The following is a 16,676-nucleotide window of genomic DNA, read 5'->3' as shown; positions in this document are numbered from 1 at the left end:
CTGTTGTCATCCTGAACACACCGTAGTACAACCTGTAACGACGCAATGGCCCGATCCACAAAGATACATCACTGCGATACTCCACTCAGCTGGCTCCTGACGCCGTTGTCTGCTGGCTTGACCACCACCTGAATGTGAAATTGTAGTTGTTGCCCTGCATCGAACATCAGCAGCCATACGACAAGAAGTGAGAGTCTCCAACAACCCTCCACCCCTCACCCCCCCACCCCTCACCCCCCTACCACTCACCCACCCCCCCCACCCCTCACCCCCCCAACCCCCCACCCCCTCACCCCCCCCTCACCCCCATCTCTCCCCCCGCAACTCCGACAACCTCAGACGTCACGTGACGCTACTGTATTTAAAGGGCGATACGACGCCACGTGTGAACCCACGTGCCGGCGTCCAACAGCTGCACTCGCATACCGTGCGTTACGATAGTGGAGTGCACTTACTACACACAACACTCCTCCTACACGCGACACTCCTCCTTACACACAACACTCCTCCTATACGCGACACTCCTAGACGCGACACTGCTCCTACTACACACGACACTGCTCCTACACACTACACTGCTCCTACACACTACACGCGACACCGCTCCTACACACTACACTCCTGCACCACGCCCGTCACGGTGTTTGTGCGTTCACGTTGGGCACTCCACCAGCAGTGGATATCTCGAACAAGTCAGCCCACTTCTGCTTTGTGGGTTTGAACTCGTGCCTGCTGAAGTTCCCCACTCCCAGGAGGAAGGCCGTGTGACCGATGGGATGTTGTAGGACATTTTTTTTAATGTGGAGGGGTACAGATATGTGAGAGACTCGTACTGTGTATTTTTGTGTTACCGTCAAGTAATCTACAATGACGCGAATTTGTATTGTGATGCACGCTATATGAATCCGGTATATTGGGAGCTTACACTGTGCTTGATGATAATGGTGGTTTTCATTGTGGTTTCGAAAGTTTAGCATTCTGATAATGATCATTAATGTTGCAAGGGTTATGAATTGCAATGTCAGAATCGGATAGACTGCAGGAAATCCGACCAAGTGCTGTGAAGCTCTTCATCACGGATGCCCAGCAATGTGCCTCAATCATTGAGGCACTAAGGACCGTGAGAATTACATCCATGCTCTCGGGTGTTGAACGAGTGGGGTGGGATGTGGCACTGTTCAAAAGAGACTGAGATGAGAACCTCTCGCCCTTCCGGTCCCACCAGTCTTCACGCTGCTGTACTCGCGGCACACATTCCACGGTGGAATATTTTTTTGTGGTGTTTGTCAACCATCTGTGACCCCCCCCACCCACCCACCCTACGGACGGCACGAGTGAACGGTGACCGCCATGGCATGAACTAGCACGTGGTAGTTGGTGGTGGTGATAATGACGATGCTCGACGGCTTTGTGTGTGTGTGTAAGCCATCGCGTGAGCAGGCCAAGACCATCGGGCTCACTTAACCCACAAGCGGCCACCACCACCGCCCGTGGTTGTCATCACAGAATTGTAACAACGAAAGAGATATCGGCAGGGCCTTCCCGTCCGTGACCTTCCCGTCCGTGACCTTCTGACACCGGTACTGTACGGCAATGAGCCTTGCTCGTGGCAGGAGGGGACTTGTGTCCACTCGCCGTGTAGCCTGCACTGTAATTGTTGCCGATATTGTTTGTTCATCGATTTGAGCACGTGCTCCAGTGCCGACAAAAGTCCCCCCTAAAGAGATTCATTTGAACGAGCCGGCTGAGCCAATCTGTCGTCTCCATCACAATTGAAAGGACATTTTACTAAGGGACTGCCCGGTAAACGTGGAACGTTCGGCCATCGTTGGTCCAACAGTTCAAACCACGTGCCAAACGTTTTCCCAACGTTCCTTGTTTACTAGTGGGTGTACATTTCGGCCACATTTACAGTTTTATAAGGTAGAACCTATTCCCTACTGTGCGGCGGCAGCAGCGCTGACATTTAACATCTTCGTGATTACAAAGCGATCGCAAAATCGGGCAAGATGAGATATATATTTAAAAAAAATTACGTATGCAACAAATATGCAAAAACATTTCCGATGTACACGTCATCCAAATGTCTCAAATAGATTATACAAAATATGGGTTTTACCCTTTCTGGCAAAAAAAACAGGAGGTGTTAAGATGTTGACGACAAATACATTCCTTTTGCAAAGAATCAAGTCTGTATTAACCACACGTGTTTTATTTGTATTAACTCCCTCGCCTCGTATGCAAGAAGGTCGTGGGTTAGATGCCCACCCTGACGCCTGTTGTATATTTGGAACGTGTGCGTCTCTCCCCCTGGTCGTGTGGAGTTTTCTCCCGGCTCCTTTGGTTTTCCCCCTAAACGTTTAGAATCAACACACGTTTCGAGTATTTGGCTGCTATACATTACCACATGATAAGCCACTTCGTTGAGCTATGATTTGTGGCCAGGGTGCTTCTGAAAAAGAGCCATATAGTTCAGTGGGCCTTACCTGGTAAAAAAAAAGTTTGGATTCTCTGTAAAGCTCTGCTTCGCTCTCCGTGCGTGGAGGAAGGGAAGGCATCTTTCCTCCCTCCTTGCCTCTTGGTGGGCCTGTATATGTATTTCTGCTGACTTTGTACCTCGTATTTGTTCACTCTATGCTGGTAGGTGCAATCCAGAGGTTGAACACGAAATTTAACACTCTTCTGAAATTCGTGGTCCGCCAGGAAGTGTCTAACTGTGTTGTTGGCCTGACTGGTTGTGCTTCACATAATGTTTCTTTGGTTTGTTGAATTCTCGTCTCTCATCTTCTTGTTGTATTTACCTCCATGATTTGTTCTTGACACCTGATGAAGATCGCTTGTGTTGTGATCGAAACGTCGTAATTGTTTTGTTTTAATATAATTTTATTGTATTTCTACCTACGTGACTTTACCGAAAAAACCAATGAGTAAGGCGTCAGCTGTTTGCTGCATGGCCTTTTGAAGAATGCTGACTAATGGCTCGCCATTAGCCTCCTGTCAATGCATCGTCGATCTATGGATTTATATTTTCCATTACGCGTCGAACTCAAGGTTTTCAACAGTAGACTTTGAAATCGGTGAAAGTTGTGCGGAGTTCTTACACTCGAGCTAATTGAGGAGGCGAGAGAGAAGGAATGCTATGAAGTATATCTTTTTTCTTTTAGGCGCTTTTGTCAATTGTTGCTGGATGAAGGCAGTTTGACCATACTTCACCTGGCTGGCCAGTGCAGGTTGAATATGTTCAGTCGATGAATTCGATGCATCCTCAGTGGTGTAGCGGTTGGCGCTCGCTGCGTTACGAACCCGGCAACCCGAGTTCGATTGCCACTTGCAGCCCAACACCGGTGACGAATGTCTGCACCGGTCTTAGGTCATCTCGACCTTAAATGATTACCTGGTGCGGCTAGTAAGCATCAGCACTAGGGAGGCAAAGACGACCGGGCGTGGTGTTAATCACCCACCCACCCGCCTCGGGCACCGTGCCAGCCTTCATTGGTACCCGCGCACAGCACTGGGCCCCCAACAGTCTATTCAAGAGGCCCTACGGGGTGGAGGGGAGGCAGCGATGAACGTTGTTGCCTGTTGAACTTCTTTCGCACCGTACGTAGCCCAGCGTTCTGATCTGTGCGTCGTTGTGGCACTTTTGTAAGATCGGTGAGAAGGAGGCAATGGCGTCTCCGCTGGGGGTCGGGGGTCCGGCGCACGAAGCCGACCAGGTGACGCTGCCCTACGCGTCCGTGCAGCGCCTCGTGGGCGAGCTGGTGCCGTGCCTGCGCCTAACGGCGGGCGCACGAGACCTGCTGCACAAGGCGTGCACGCGCTTCGTGCGCCACGTGTCCAGCGAGGCGAACACGGCGTGCGCGCATGCGCAGCGCAAGACCATCTCCCCTGAGCACGTCATCCAGGGTACACACGGCTCCAGCACTGGAGCACTGTGTGTGTGTGAGTGTAACACTGGGGCACTGTGTGTGTGTGTAACACTGGGGCACTGTGTGTGTGTGTGTAACACTGGGGCACTGTGTGTAACACTGGAGCACTGTGTGTGTGTGTAACACTGGAGCACTGTGTGTGTGAGTGTAACACTGGGGCACTGCGTGTGTGTGTAACACTGGAGCACTGTGTGTGTGTAACACTGGAGCACTGTGTGTGTGTGTAACACTGGAGCACTGTGTGTGTAACACTGGAGCACTGTGTGTGTGTGAGTATAACACTGGGGCAATCTGTGTGTGAGTGTAACACTGGGGCACTCTGTGTGTGTGTGTGTAACACTGGAGCACTGTGTGTGTAACACTGGATCACTGTGTGTGTAACACTGGATCACTGTGTGTGTGTAACACTGGATCACTGTGTGTCTGTAACACTGGATCACTGTGTGTGTGTAACACTGGAGCACTCTGTGTGTGTGTAACACTGGGGCACTGTGTGTGTGTAACACTGGGGCACTGTGTGTGTGTGTAACACTGGGGCACTGGGTGTGTGTGTAACACTGGAGCACTGTGTGTGTGTAACACTGGATCACTGTGTGTGTGTAACACTGGAGCACTCTGTGTGTGTGTAACACTGGGGCACTGTGTGTGTGTGTAACACTGGGGCACTGGGTGTGTGTGTAACACTGGAGCACTGTGTGTGTGTAACACTGGAGCACTGTGTGTGTGTGTGTAACACTGGAGCACTGTGTGTGTGTGTGTGTAACACTGGAGCACTGCGTGTGTGTGTGTAACACTGGAGCACTGTGTGTGTGTAACACTGGATCACTGTGTGTGTGTAACACTGGATCACTGTGTGTGTGTGTGTGTAACACTGGAGCACTGTGTGTGTGAGTGTAACACTGGGGCACTGTGTGTGTGTAACACTGGAGCACTGTGTGTGTGTGTAACACTGGAGCACTGTGTGTGTAACACTGGAGCACTGTGTGTGTAACACTGGAGCACTGTGTGTGTAACACTGGAGCACTGTGTGTGTGTGAGTATAACACTGGGGCACTCTGTGTGTGTGAGTGTAACACTGGGGCACTCTGTGTGTGTGTGTGAGTGTAACACTGGGGCACTGTGTGTGTGTGTAACACTGGAGCACTGTGTGTGTGTGTAACACTGGAGCACTGTGTGTGTGTGTAACACTGGAGCACTGTGTGTGTGTGTGTGTAACACTGGAGCACTGTGTGTGTAACACTGGATCACTGTGTGTAACACTGGATCACTGTGTGTGTAACACTGGAGCACTCTGTGTTAGTGTAACACTGGGGCACTGTGTGTGTGTGTAACACTGGGGCACTGTGTGTGAGTGTAACACTGGAGCACTGTGTGTGTAACACTGGATCACTGTGTGTGTGTAACACTGGATCACTGTGTGTGTGTAACACTGGAGCACTCTGTGTGAGTGTAACACTGGGGCACTGTGTGTGTGTGTAACACTGGGGCACTGTGTGTGAGTGTAACACTGGCGCACTGTGTGTGTGTAACACTGGGGCACTGTGTGTGTGTGTGTAACACTGGAGCACTGTGTGTGTCTGTGTAACACTGGAGCACTGTGTGTGTGTGTGTAACACTGGAGCACTGTGTGTGTGTGTAACACTGGGGCACTGTGTGTGTGCAACACTGGGGCACTGTGTGTGTGTGTGTGTGTAACACTGGAGCACTGTGTGTGTGTGTGTGTAACACTGGAGCACTGTGATTGTAACACTGGAGCACTTTGTGTGTGTGTAACACTGGAGCACTGTGTTTGTGTAACACTGGAGCAATGTGTGTGTGTAACACTGGAGCACTGTGTGTGTGTGTAACACTGGAGCACTGTGTGTGTGTAACACTGGAGCACTGTGTGTGTGTAACACTGGAGCACTGTGTGTGTGTGTAACACTGGAGCACTGTGTGTGTGTGTAACACTGGAGCACTGTGTGTGTGTGTAACACTGGAGCACTGTGTGTGTGTAACACTGGAGCACTGTGTGTGTGTGTGTAACACTGGAGCACTGTGTGTGTGTGTAACACTGGGGCACTGTGTGTGTGTAACACTGGGGCACTGTGTGTGTGTAACACTGGGGCACTGTGTGTGTGTGTGTAACACTGGAGCACTGTGTGTGTGTGTAACACTGGAGCACTGTGTGTGTGTGTGTAACACTGGAGCACTGTGTGTGTGTGTGTGTAACACTGGAGCACTGTGTGTGTGTGTGTGTAACACTGGAGCACTGTGTGTGTGTGTGTAACACTGGAGCACTGTGTGTGTGTGTAACACTGGAGCACTGTGTGTGTGTGTAACACTGGGGAGCGGCGGTGCAGTGGTTAGCGCACTCCGGTATGAATCCCCCGACCCGGATATCTGAACCGGTCCTCATCCTTGCCTAGGTCAACTCGGCCTTAAATCGGCACTGGGGAGGAAAAAAACGGCGGAAATGTTGTTGTCCACTCGCCCTCTCGGGTGCCACGCCGGTCTCAATAGCTGCTCGCAAACAGCTCTTGCCCCGGCCAGTCTGTTGAGGCTGCACGGGGTCGAGTCTCTGTCTTGACGCGAGAGCGGCGTGTGCACGTGCGTCCGTCTAGCACTGGAGCGCCTGGGTCTGGCGGGCAGCATGGGCGAGCTGCGCGCGTGTCACGCCGAGTTCCGTGCGCTGGCGCTGTCTCGCCGCCGCCGCACCACCCGTCGCCTCGAGGCGCTTGGCGTGCCGGAGCCGGAGCTGCTGCGCCAGCAGCAGGCGCTCATCGAGCAGGCGAGGCGCGAGCTGTTACCCCCCACACACTCCCCCCCCGACCCTTTAAACCTGCAACGCACGTTCTGCCGAGTGGCACTCGGTCGCGTGCACAATGCGCGTGATGCTACTGTGCGAGGAGGTACACTAATAAAGCAAACGAGAAGCAACCCCCTCTGTTTTATTAGCAGCGTCATGGCGCTCACGTTGGCGTGAATGCGGTCGTGTTAGCATGGAGCTGCATGTGCAACACGAGTGTGTGTGCTAACCCTTTCCCGTTCCGAGGCGACTGCAGGTTGCAGGCTGGGATGTCCCGTTCACTGATAAATCTCGGAACGCGTAAGCGGTTCGCTTTAATTTTATTTGGAGAGGCGGCGTAGCGCCGTTGTTTTTCAAGACATTGTACTCACCGTAGAGAACTTTAGCGACACGACCGCACTCTACGATCGCTGGCGCCAAACTGTGCCACACGCCCTCCCGCATGGCCTTGTGGAAGTTTCAATACCGATGAAAGTTATTTCATCTTCATTTTTCTTCTGGTTACGTACATGATGACGTACTTGTACGCCATCGGAATGGGCAAGCGGCTGACGCCGTTATCACAGCACCAGGAGCACAGAACTCTCCTTTAGCCGCAAACGCTCATGTTTCAGAATGTTGCGATCAAAACAGCAAACGTTAACGGTGTAAAGGAGTAGACGGCAAAGTGGAACCGTGCTCTTTATGAAGCCAACCCACACCACGACGCTTCGAGCAAGCAGAATCGCAAAGGCACATTTAGTCCTCGGATCTAAGAGTTCTCAACCCATTCCTCTCTCCTGACCAATGCCACTTGAATCTCCCCAAGGGGTTTTGTTTTAGCGGACCCCAGTTTTACCAATTTAATTTCCCCAGGGTTTTGTACTCTTCACCTTCCCTGGCAAATCAAAAGGTGAGCGGCCTCGCACTATGCAAATCGGGGCGAGCGATCGGCTGATCGTTGCAAGCTCGTGTAAACCTGGCGCTTCGCAAGCCCCTGTCCGTGACAGCGGGCGATGGGGAAAATGCCCCACATTCAAATGATCAGTCGGTAACCTGTCGTGGGCTGGAGTGTTCTCACCATTTAGTCCTCGGACCTAAGAGTTCTCAACCCATTCCTCTCTCCTGGCCAATGCCACTTGAATCTCCCCAAGGGGTTTTGTTTTAGCGGACCCCAGTTTTACCAATTTAATTTCCCCAGGGTTTTGTACTCTTCACCTTCCCTGGCAAATCAAAAGGTGAGCGGCCTCGCACTACGCAAATCGGGGCAAACGCTCGTTGCAAGCTTGTGTAAACCTGGCGCTTCGCAAGCCCCTGTCCGTGACAGCGGGCGATGGGGAAAATGCTGCACATTCAAATGATCAGTCGTTAACCTGTCGTGGGCTGGAGTGTTCTCATTATTGATCAATTGGGTAAGGTTTGTGTGAGCGATTTATATGCAGCTCACATTTGTCTACTCAAAATTCGCCGTATGCGGTTTGAATTTACTCATGCCGCTATGCGGTCGGACGTGGGACAACATTGTGTGGACTGAATGTGCTACCCAGCAGGCTATGCGGTTGGACGTGGTACAACATTGTGTGGACTGAATGTGCTACCCAGCAGGCTTTGCGGTTGGACGTGGGACAACATTGTGTGGACTGAATGTGCTACCCAGCAGGCTATGCGGTTGGACGTGGGACAACATTGTGTGGACTGAATATGCTACCCAGCAGGCTATGCGATCGGACGTGGTACAACATTGTGTGGACTGAATGTGCTACCCAGCAGGCTATGCGGTTGGACGTGGGACAACATTGTGTTGACTGTGCGCTACTCAGCAGGCTATGCAGTTGGATGTGGGACAACATTGTGTGGACTGTGTACTGTGTGTACCATATTCTACTACTCTGCACGCAGCGGTCATCGTGCGGTTTCGCTTTGTGCGCCGTTTTATTGGAACGCATTTACCGGATGAAGCGAGGGAAACCTGCACTCGGGTACTGGGCGATTCTGGCTGGGTGGCGTTGCGTCTTGGCACCCTATTCACAATTAGAACGGCATGAGTTTAAATCTCAGCTGAGGGTAAATTCAGCCAATCATCCCTCTGGGAGTTAATACATTCAGTGATTCTTTGTGTTTTTTCGTGAGAAATTCAAGGTGGTTGTTATCCAGCGGGCTGGTCCATACCGTATACCTGGTAAACATGGAACATTGGGCTGACGTTTGGCGATCGTTTGTCCAACAGTGCCAAGCACATGCCAATGTTTGCCCAGCGTTAATATTTACTGGGTGAATGACATTTTCCCTGCCAGCTCAGGACCGCCAATGAGTTGGATGAGCTGTGTACAGACGTGTTTTGAAGGTTTAAAAAAAAATCATCCTTGGAACATTGATTTATAATCCCTAGAATATTGATGCAACAAGTGCATTGACCTTCAAGTTGACCATGCATAATGATAATTGTTTGAGCAAGGTCAGTTAATCCAATGCAGGCCATGGACTTGTGCGTGCCTGAGTGTGCTCATGCCATGGACTCGTGTGTATGCATGTTGAACTTCTTTCGCACCGTACATAGCCAACCGTGCTAATTGGAGGTGCAGGGAACTTGTGTGTGTGCCTGTGTGTGTATGTGTGCGCGCAAACCACGGATACGTGCGTGCCTGTGTGTGTGCAAGCTACGGACTCCTGCCTGTCTGCGTGTGTGAGTGGCTTTGTGTGTTTGCGTGTGTGCGTGTTCGTGCGTGTGTTTGCGTGTCTGAGTGTCTGCGTTTGTACGTGTCTCCGTGTGTGTGTGTCTTTGTCTCTGTGTGTGCGTGTTCGTATGTGTGTGTTTACGTAAGTGCATATGTACGTTGTGTCTGCGTGTGTGCGTGTCTGAGTGTCTGCGTGTGTGCGAGTGTCTTTGTCGTGTGTCTATCTGTGTGTGTGTGTGTGTGTGCGCGCAGGCCCGGCAAGAGCAGACAGAGGTGGCTCAGCGCGACTGGCTGCAGATCCAGCGCGCCGCCGAGCAGGCCCAGCGCAGCTCCACCGCGGACAGCCCCGGCGAGTCCTCGGGGACCGAATACGTCATCGACGAGGACGACGATGATGACATCACAGACGACTAGACTGCGATGCCATCATTGTGAGCGAGGGAACTGGGCGGAAGACGCGCAGCGGCTGCGTGATGCCGAGTCGTTTTTGTTGTTGTTGTTAATTTGGTTAGTGATAGCTTTCGAACGTCTGACCAGGACGTGACGGTCCGCACGGTGGTGGTTTTCTCGTGCAGCACAGCTCGACGCGATCGTTTGCAAATTACCCGTAGGGAATTTAACCGTCGGATAATTGCAAAGCAGCCCATCGGTGTGAGGCAAGTGTGTGACGTTCACTCAATTCACGCAAGTGTCTCTCGTGAAGCAAGACTCGGTGAAACAATAGCGTGCAGTCGAGCAAGTACAGACGACACGGGTGCCTAGATATTGAGCACCGGTAGGATGGTCTAAACATGACAAACAGTAAAAGCATAACACTCATTCGTGATGATCAATGAAATCGCACGTAGGGGGAGGGTAAATTGTCACATGCTTACTGTTTACTAGGTGATTAGTCACGAACCGTTCGCTGAACAAGCACTAAGAGACCGGCACACGCATGCCTGTAGACACATGGGGGTGTGTACGTATGTATGTAAAAAAAGTAATAAATGAAAACCCACAAATACACAGAAATCTATGGGGAAAAAAACCCCACGTGTTTCTTGTGCAGGCGTCTCGCTTGAGTGACCCGATGGAGTGGCGTCACCCCAAATGCGTTGACTTCCCTCTGGATTACATCTAAGTGACGTGCAAGTCAACGTTTGTGAAATATCCACAAAGGCCAAGTTGAGATTCCAATGGCAGTCCCCCGTTCAGTGAGTTTCCCCTCTCTCCGATACATCAATCGGAGCGTTCACGCAGCTTCTGGCAGCGATCCTGGAAGTTTTCAGCAGGAGCGTTGCTACTGCATTGTTGCCTTTACTTTCACGCCTTCTGTCTTCACCGTCGCTTGTTCGGGGAGAGCGTGTTGCTCAATGCGTCTTCTGCCTAGGCCACTTGTGTAAATTCAAGCCGAGAACGGTCGTGGGGCGTGCGTTTTTAGTCCGGCAGTGCGGAGGCAGCGACGGTTGGTGGATCGCGCGTGTTGAGAAACTCTCTGACGTTCGTTACGTTCAAGATGAGACTTAAAAACAAGACTATTGTTGAGCAGGGTCCTATGTTGGGATGTTTGGCCAATTCCATGCAAGGCCGTTTGGCAGGAAACCAGAGCATTTGGAGAATGTGCATGCATGCACGTTGAGAACACTCGGAGCTCAACCCAAATTGACTCCTCGATACATTGCTGTGTTTCCATCACTAGACTACTGCAGGTGTTCCAGCAAAAGAGACGGGGGAAAGTTTTGCATTCAAAGGCAAACATTTGTCATTAAAATGTTAGTGTTGGACAAGCGCTATTATCAAGCACATGCTGACACTGTCATTTACGTTTTTGAACGAGCGTGATGATCAAGCCGACAGTAGCTCGGGCTTGCTACCATTTCCTATTGAATCGGAACATTGCTAGGACCTTTTTGCTTTATAAATTGTCTGCTTTGAATGTCCACATACAGGCAACAAGAACAACCGCCATTTGCTACGAAGTGACGGTGACGTCACCACAGCACCTGTGCCAGCCTATATGCACTTTAAGGCTACGTGAAGTGTCGAACGCCCGCTGGCATGTCATGGACAGACCCAGGTGCCATGGGTTGACTAGCCGATGCACAATCTGTGCCCCCTACAATGCCAACTTGCTGTGTTTTAGCCGCCTGGCGCTCCACTCATTGATGTGAGCGTCACTCCTCTGCCCTCCTTTGTTGCCGGAGGGCGGTTGCCTCCAACTTCCCCGTAGCATCCTTCACGACTCTCCTCCACAGAGGCCTATCTTAACACCGCTGGTACCAGTTATTGGAAAGTCCATATCCTCTTGCACCACATCATTCCATCTCTTTTCTAGCCCGTGCTGTGTCTGTTTAGCCCCGTTTATCCAATCAAACAAAAGCTGTATGGGCATGTGTGCTCCATGACCCAGCCAACGCAGCCTTGGCTCCTGGAAGAGCTCACCGATGGGACTGTGTCCAGATCTTTAGAGGATTTGTGAACTCACAAATCCAGCCTGGTTAAACCCAGGATTGAGCGTAAGCATGGCAGCCTGAATGTTTCTAACTGGCAAAGATTAGGGGGTCCACATTTCGCAAGCATAGAGAAGGGAGGACATGACTGTGGCCGACAGAACCTGAAGCTTTGCATGACCGGGTAGCTTCCATACAGCGTTACATCGCTGATGAAAAGGTAATGCCGCTCGACTGATTCGGAGCGACACCTCTGCTGTCAAACTGGAGCTGGTTTTTGCACACTGCCCAGGTATGGTGTAGTGTTTGATGACACTACCCAGTCAGGTGCTTAGTTTTGGAGCGGCTGATGGTAAGGCCTTGCCTCTGGATAGCACGTTCCAGGTTCAGCGGCAGCGTCTCCAACTCCTCGGTGAAAAGCAATGACTAGATCATCAGCATACATAACATGGTTGATCAATAGAGAGCAATCTTTCGACCGCACCGGAGCATCGATCAGCCTCCCTTTGTATCTGTACCAGATGGAAATTACTCTGGTACAGCCATGGAAAGCTTAAACTACGTGGTCGAAAAAAGTGTTTAAATAATGTAGGGGTCAGAGGATAATGTCGCACCCCAAGGTGAACAGGGAATGGCTCTGACTTAAGGCCTCGTTGCTTTACCCGGGCCCGCTCACCATCATGAAGGTCCTTAATGATTGTGAGCGGGCTCCGAAAGCATGAACAACCACCCAGAGCCGAGAGGCCTCTTGATGGTATCATAGGCCTTGACCAGGTCAATAAAGCCAGAATGAGTTGGAAGTATCCACGATTTACCCCGCCATGCACCAGAAGTCGGCAATGGCGTGAGCGAGCCATAGCCAAGCCTTGTACTATAATTGTAAGTGTGGGATTACTCTCCAACACACAACCGGTGTGTTGAATTAGTAACGAATTGGCATGTTTTGTTTACGTGACTAACCTTACTAATTGGTTGTGTCGGGTGGGTTTATCGACAGAATTATATGATCTAACCCAAACAAAACCTGTATTGTGTACGCTTGCTGTTGATTGTGGCTAGTGTTGTTATTGTAGTGGTGTCGGTTTGTTGGTGGTAATTGTGGTTGATTCATAATAAAGGTTTTTGGGTTAGATCGCGTTTATTTATAAATGTGTCGTAACCCTCCACCACCCGACATGGCCAATCAGCAAAAAAGTGTCACGTTGACAAAAGACAAATAATTCACTACTTCAGCCCACCGGTGTGTTGAAGAGTTAATCCACATTTACAGTTTGAGTACGACGTTTCGCTGGTAAATACATCCAGCATCATCAAGCAATTCGCCAGAATGGTAAAGCCCTCGCTTGCTCCCGGTTTTTATATAGAGCAGCAGGGTGACATCATCACTTAACTCATATCAGGTGCAGTGATTAGAGGCAGAGGGGGGGAGGTATTGTAATTATATAATCGATTAGTAATCAGTCATTGGTTATGATTAGTAATGAGTTGTAGATTAGTAATTCTTTAAATGTAATGTGTATTATTTAATAATACGCTTCCAGGCCGCACTAAGCCGGTAGCTGTCAGAGCGATTAAAGTTATTCTTGTTCCTCTCAATTTCAATGGATTCTCTAATTAGTCTTTGCCAGTAATAATTCGTTTTACACACCACTGCAACATTGTCAAAATCAATTGAGTGTCCTTGTTGACAAGCATGTTCTGCCACTGCCGACAGTTGTGTTTGAGATAATTTAATATTTCTCTGATGTTCTTTTAGTCTTACGCTGATGTTACGTCCCGTCTGCCCAATGTAGAAGCTGCCACATGAACAATTAATCCGATATACACCTTCTGTTGATAGTTCAGGTAATGCATCTTTAGTGCAAGATACTAGTTTTTGAATTTTGTGTACTGTACCAAATCTTACTGTAATGTTTTGCTTTTGCAGAACACGGGCTAATTTGTCAGTTACTCCTGAGATATATGGAATTTTTATTGTTTTAACAATCTGGTCGCTTTCAGTAGTATTGCTTTGCGATCGTGATTTGGCATTCAGTGCTCTGTTAATTTGAGCATTATTGTAGCCATTCTGTCGTAGTGCGTCTTTAACGTGTTTAATCTCTCTCACTAGACTCTCACCATCTGACACTGTTTTCGCCCAATGTACGAGCGTCTTGATAAGAGAGGATTTTTGAGCTGGATGATGATGTGATTCTGCATTCAGATAGGCATCAGTGTGCGTTTGCTTTCTGTAAACGCTGTGTGTTATTTTACCGTTTAGGCCATGTCCAAGCAAAATATCTAGGAATGGGAGTGTGTTATTCACCTCCATTTCCATGGTGAACTGGATGGCCGGGTTTTGTGCATTGAGATGATTTAGAAAATCATTAAGTGTATCTTTACCATGTGGCCAGACAACCAAAGTGTCATCCACATACCTAAACCAAAAGGATGGTTTTAATGTGCTCGAGGCAAGTGCTCTTATTTCAAAGTTTTCCATGTACAAATTTGCTATAGCAGGGGATAAAGGAGAACCCATTGCTGCTCCTTCCTTTTGTTTAAAGAAATCCCCTCTCCATAAGAAGTAAGTGTTATTTAAACAATGGCCAGCAAGTTTCGGAATATCTTTTTGTAAACCGGTATTCTTTACTAGTGTATCAAGTAATTTAAGCGATTCGTCCACTGGAACCTTAGTGAATAGAGAAATCACATCAAAACTTACCAGAATATCATCAGGAGTAAGTTTAATATCTTTAATCACATTCACAAGATGTTCTGAATTTTTTATGAATGAAGATGTCTTACCGATATAGGGCTGTATTTGTTTGGTTATATATTTTGCTAATTGATATGTGGCAGAGCAAATTGTACTGACTATGGGTCGTAATGGGATGCCGATTTTATGAATCTTTGGTAGCCCATAGAGTCTAGGTGGTTTTGAGGCCCTTGGCTTAATTAGGTATTGCTCATTTTTAGGGATTAATGAATTTGCAATTATTGCAGTGGTCTTACGTTCTAAAGTATTAGTTGGATCTCGTTTAATTTTAATGTAGGTACTTTCCTCTAGTAAATTTCTAATTTTATTATCATAATCGGCTCGTGACATCACTACAGTAGTGCGGCCTTTATCAGCTGCTAGGATTTGGATATCCTTATTTACACGCAGCTCTCTTAAGGCTTTTGCCTCGTTAGAGCTAATATTTACTTTTGGAACTTTGCTATTCTCAATTATTTTAGCAACCTCATGTCTAGTCATCTCTGCCTCATTATGTGGAAGGAGTCTAACTGCTGATTCTACCTCAGCAATTATCTCATCCACTGGAATTGTGCGTGGGGTAACGGCAAAGTTAAGGCCTTTAGAAAGGATAGAGACCATAAATAAACGCGATCTAACCCAAAAACCTTTATTATGAATAATATTGGTCGCGAAAGCCTACGTGTTAAACTGACTAACCTCTATGGGGAGGATACTTTTCTTAAAACCAGAAAATTGGAGAAGCTTCGCATTAAGCGGATGAAATTGATATCTTCACTGGCGTTCCTCAAAAGGTGCAGAGATTCAAAGGTAATACCAAACGCAGTTAAAATAACACATCACATAAAGTCTTCTAAAGCTAACCAAATACTACACAAAGCTAGCGAATTATTATTAATAGAGAGAATACAGCACAATAGGAGTGAATTATCTTACATTTCGGAATCGCTAAAGCAGTTACACTTAGATATAAGCAATAGTGTATCTATGCATTATTGGAATATAATCGATAACATAACACAACAATCGGCTGATAATGTGTTTAAACTAACAAAAACCAACCAAATTAATAAATTTTCTAGACTACATGATAAACAAATGCCTACTGAAAACCAAAAATGTAAAAACAAAACTGTACTGAACTTGACCAACACTGTATTAACCGGTGACATGGTCTCTATCCTTTCTAAAGGCCTTAACTTTGCCGTTACCCCACGCACAATTCCAGTGGATGAGATAATTGCTGAGGTAGAATCAGCAGTTAGACTCCTTCCACATAATGAGGCAGAGATGACTAGACATGAGGTTGCTAAAATAATTGAGAATAGCAAAGTTCCAAAAGTAAATATTAGCTCTAACGAGGCAAAAGCCTTAAGAGAGCTGCGTGTAAATAAGGATATCCAAATCCTAGCAGCTGATAAAGGCCGCACTACTGTAGTGATGTCACGAGCCGATTATGATAATAAAATTAGAAATTTACTAGAGGAAAGTACCTACATTAAAATTAAACGAGATCCAACTAATACTTTAGAACGTAAGACCACTGCAATAATTGCAAATTCATTAATCCCTAAAAATGAGCAATACCTAATTAAGCCAAGGGCCTCAAAACCACCTAGACTCTATGGGCTACCAAAGATTCATAAAATCGGCATCCCATTACGACCCATAGTCAGTACAATTTGCTCTGCCACATATCAATTAGCAAAATATATAACCAAACAAATACAGCCCTATATCGGTAAGACATCTTCATTCATAAAAAATTCAGAACATCTTGTGAATGTGATTAAAGATATTAAACTTACTCCTGATGATATTCTGGTAAGTTTTGATGTGATTTCTCTATTCACTAAGGTTCCAGTGGACGAATCGCTTAAATTACTTGATACACTAGTAAAGAATACCGGTTTACAAAAAGATATTCTGAAACTTGCTGGCCATTGTTTAAATAACACTTACTTCTTATGGAGAGGGGATTTCTTTAAACAAAAGGAAGGAGCAGCAATGGGTTCTCCTTTATCCCCTGCTATAGCAAATTTGTACATGGAAAACTTTGAAATAAGAGCACTTGCCTCGAGCACATTAAAACCATCCTTTTGGTTTAGGTATGTGGATGACACTTTGGTTGTCTGGCCA

The 16,676-nt window shown here is 47.9% G+C and overlaps 1 protein-coding gene across 4 annotated transcripts; it reads left to right on the top strand.

Annotated features, from left to right (window-relative positions):
- The first annotated feature begins 340 nt into the window (after positions 1-340).
- LOC142905305 (protein Dr1-like) lies at positions 341-12,826 on the top strand. 4 transcript variants are annotated; one of them, XM_076069348.1, is made up of 5 exons: positions 341-427; positions 1,441-1,580; positions 3,651-3,906; positions 6,533-6,699; positions 9,624-12,826. In XM_076069348.1, exons 3-5 carry the CDS (start codon positions 3,669-3,671, stop codon positions 9,783-9,785), a joined length of 567 nt encoding a protein of 188 aa, XP_075925463.1. In that variant the 5' UTR covers positions 341-427; positions 1,441-1,580; positions 3,651-3,668; the 3' UTR covers positions 9,786-12,826. The 4 variants fall into 4 exon arrangements, with proteins under 4 accessions (XP_075925463.1, XP_075925460.1, XP_075925461.1 ...); XM_076069345.1 differs by having other exon boundaries at positions 3,651-3,942; XM_076069346.1 differs by having other exon boundaries at positions 368-427; positions 1,426-1,580; positions 3,651-3,942.
- The last annotated feature ends 3,850 nt before the right edge of the window (positions 12,827-16,676 follow it).

Source organism: Petromyzon marinus, chromosome 24 (genome assembly GCF_048934315.1).
Source record: "Petromyzon marinus isolate PM22_M1 ecotype Great Lakes invasive population chromosome 24, UKy_Petmar_22M1.pri1.0, whole genome shotgun sequence".
Lineage (NCBI taxonomy): Eukaryota > Metazoa > Chordata > Hyperoartia > Petromyzontiformes > Petromyzontidae > Petromyzon > Petromyzon marinus.
This window is presented reverse-complemented; position numbering and strand designations above follow the sequence as displayed.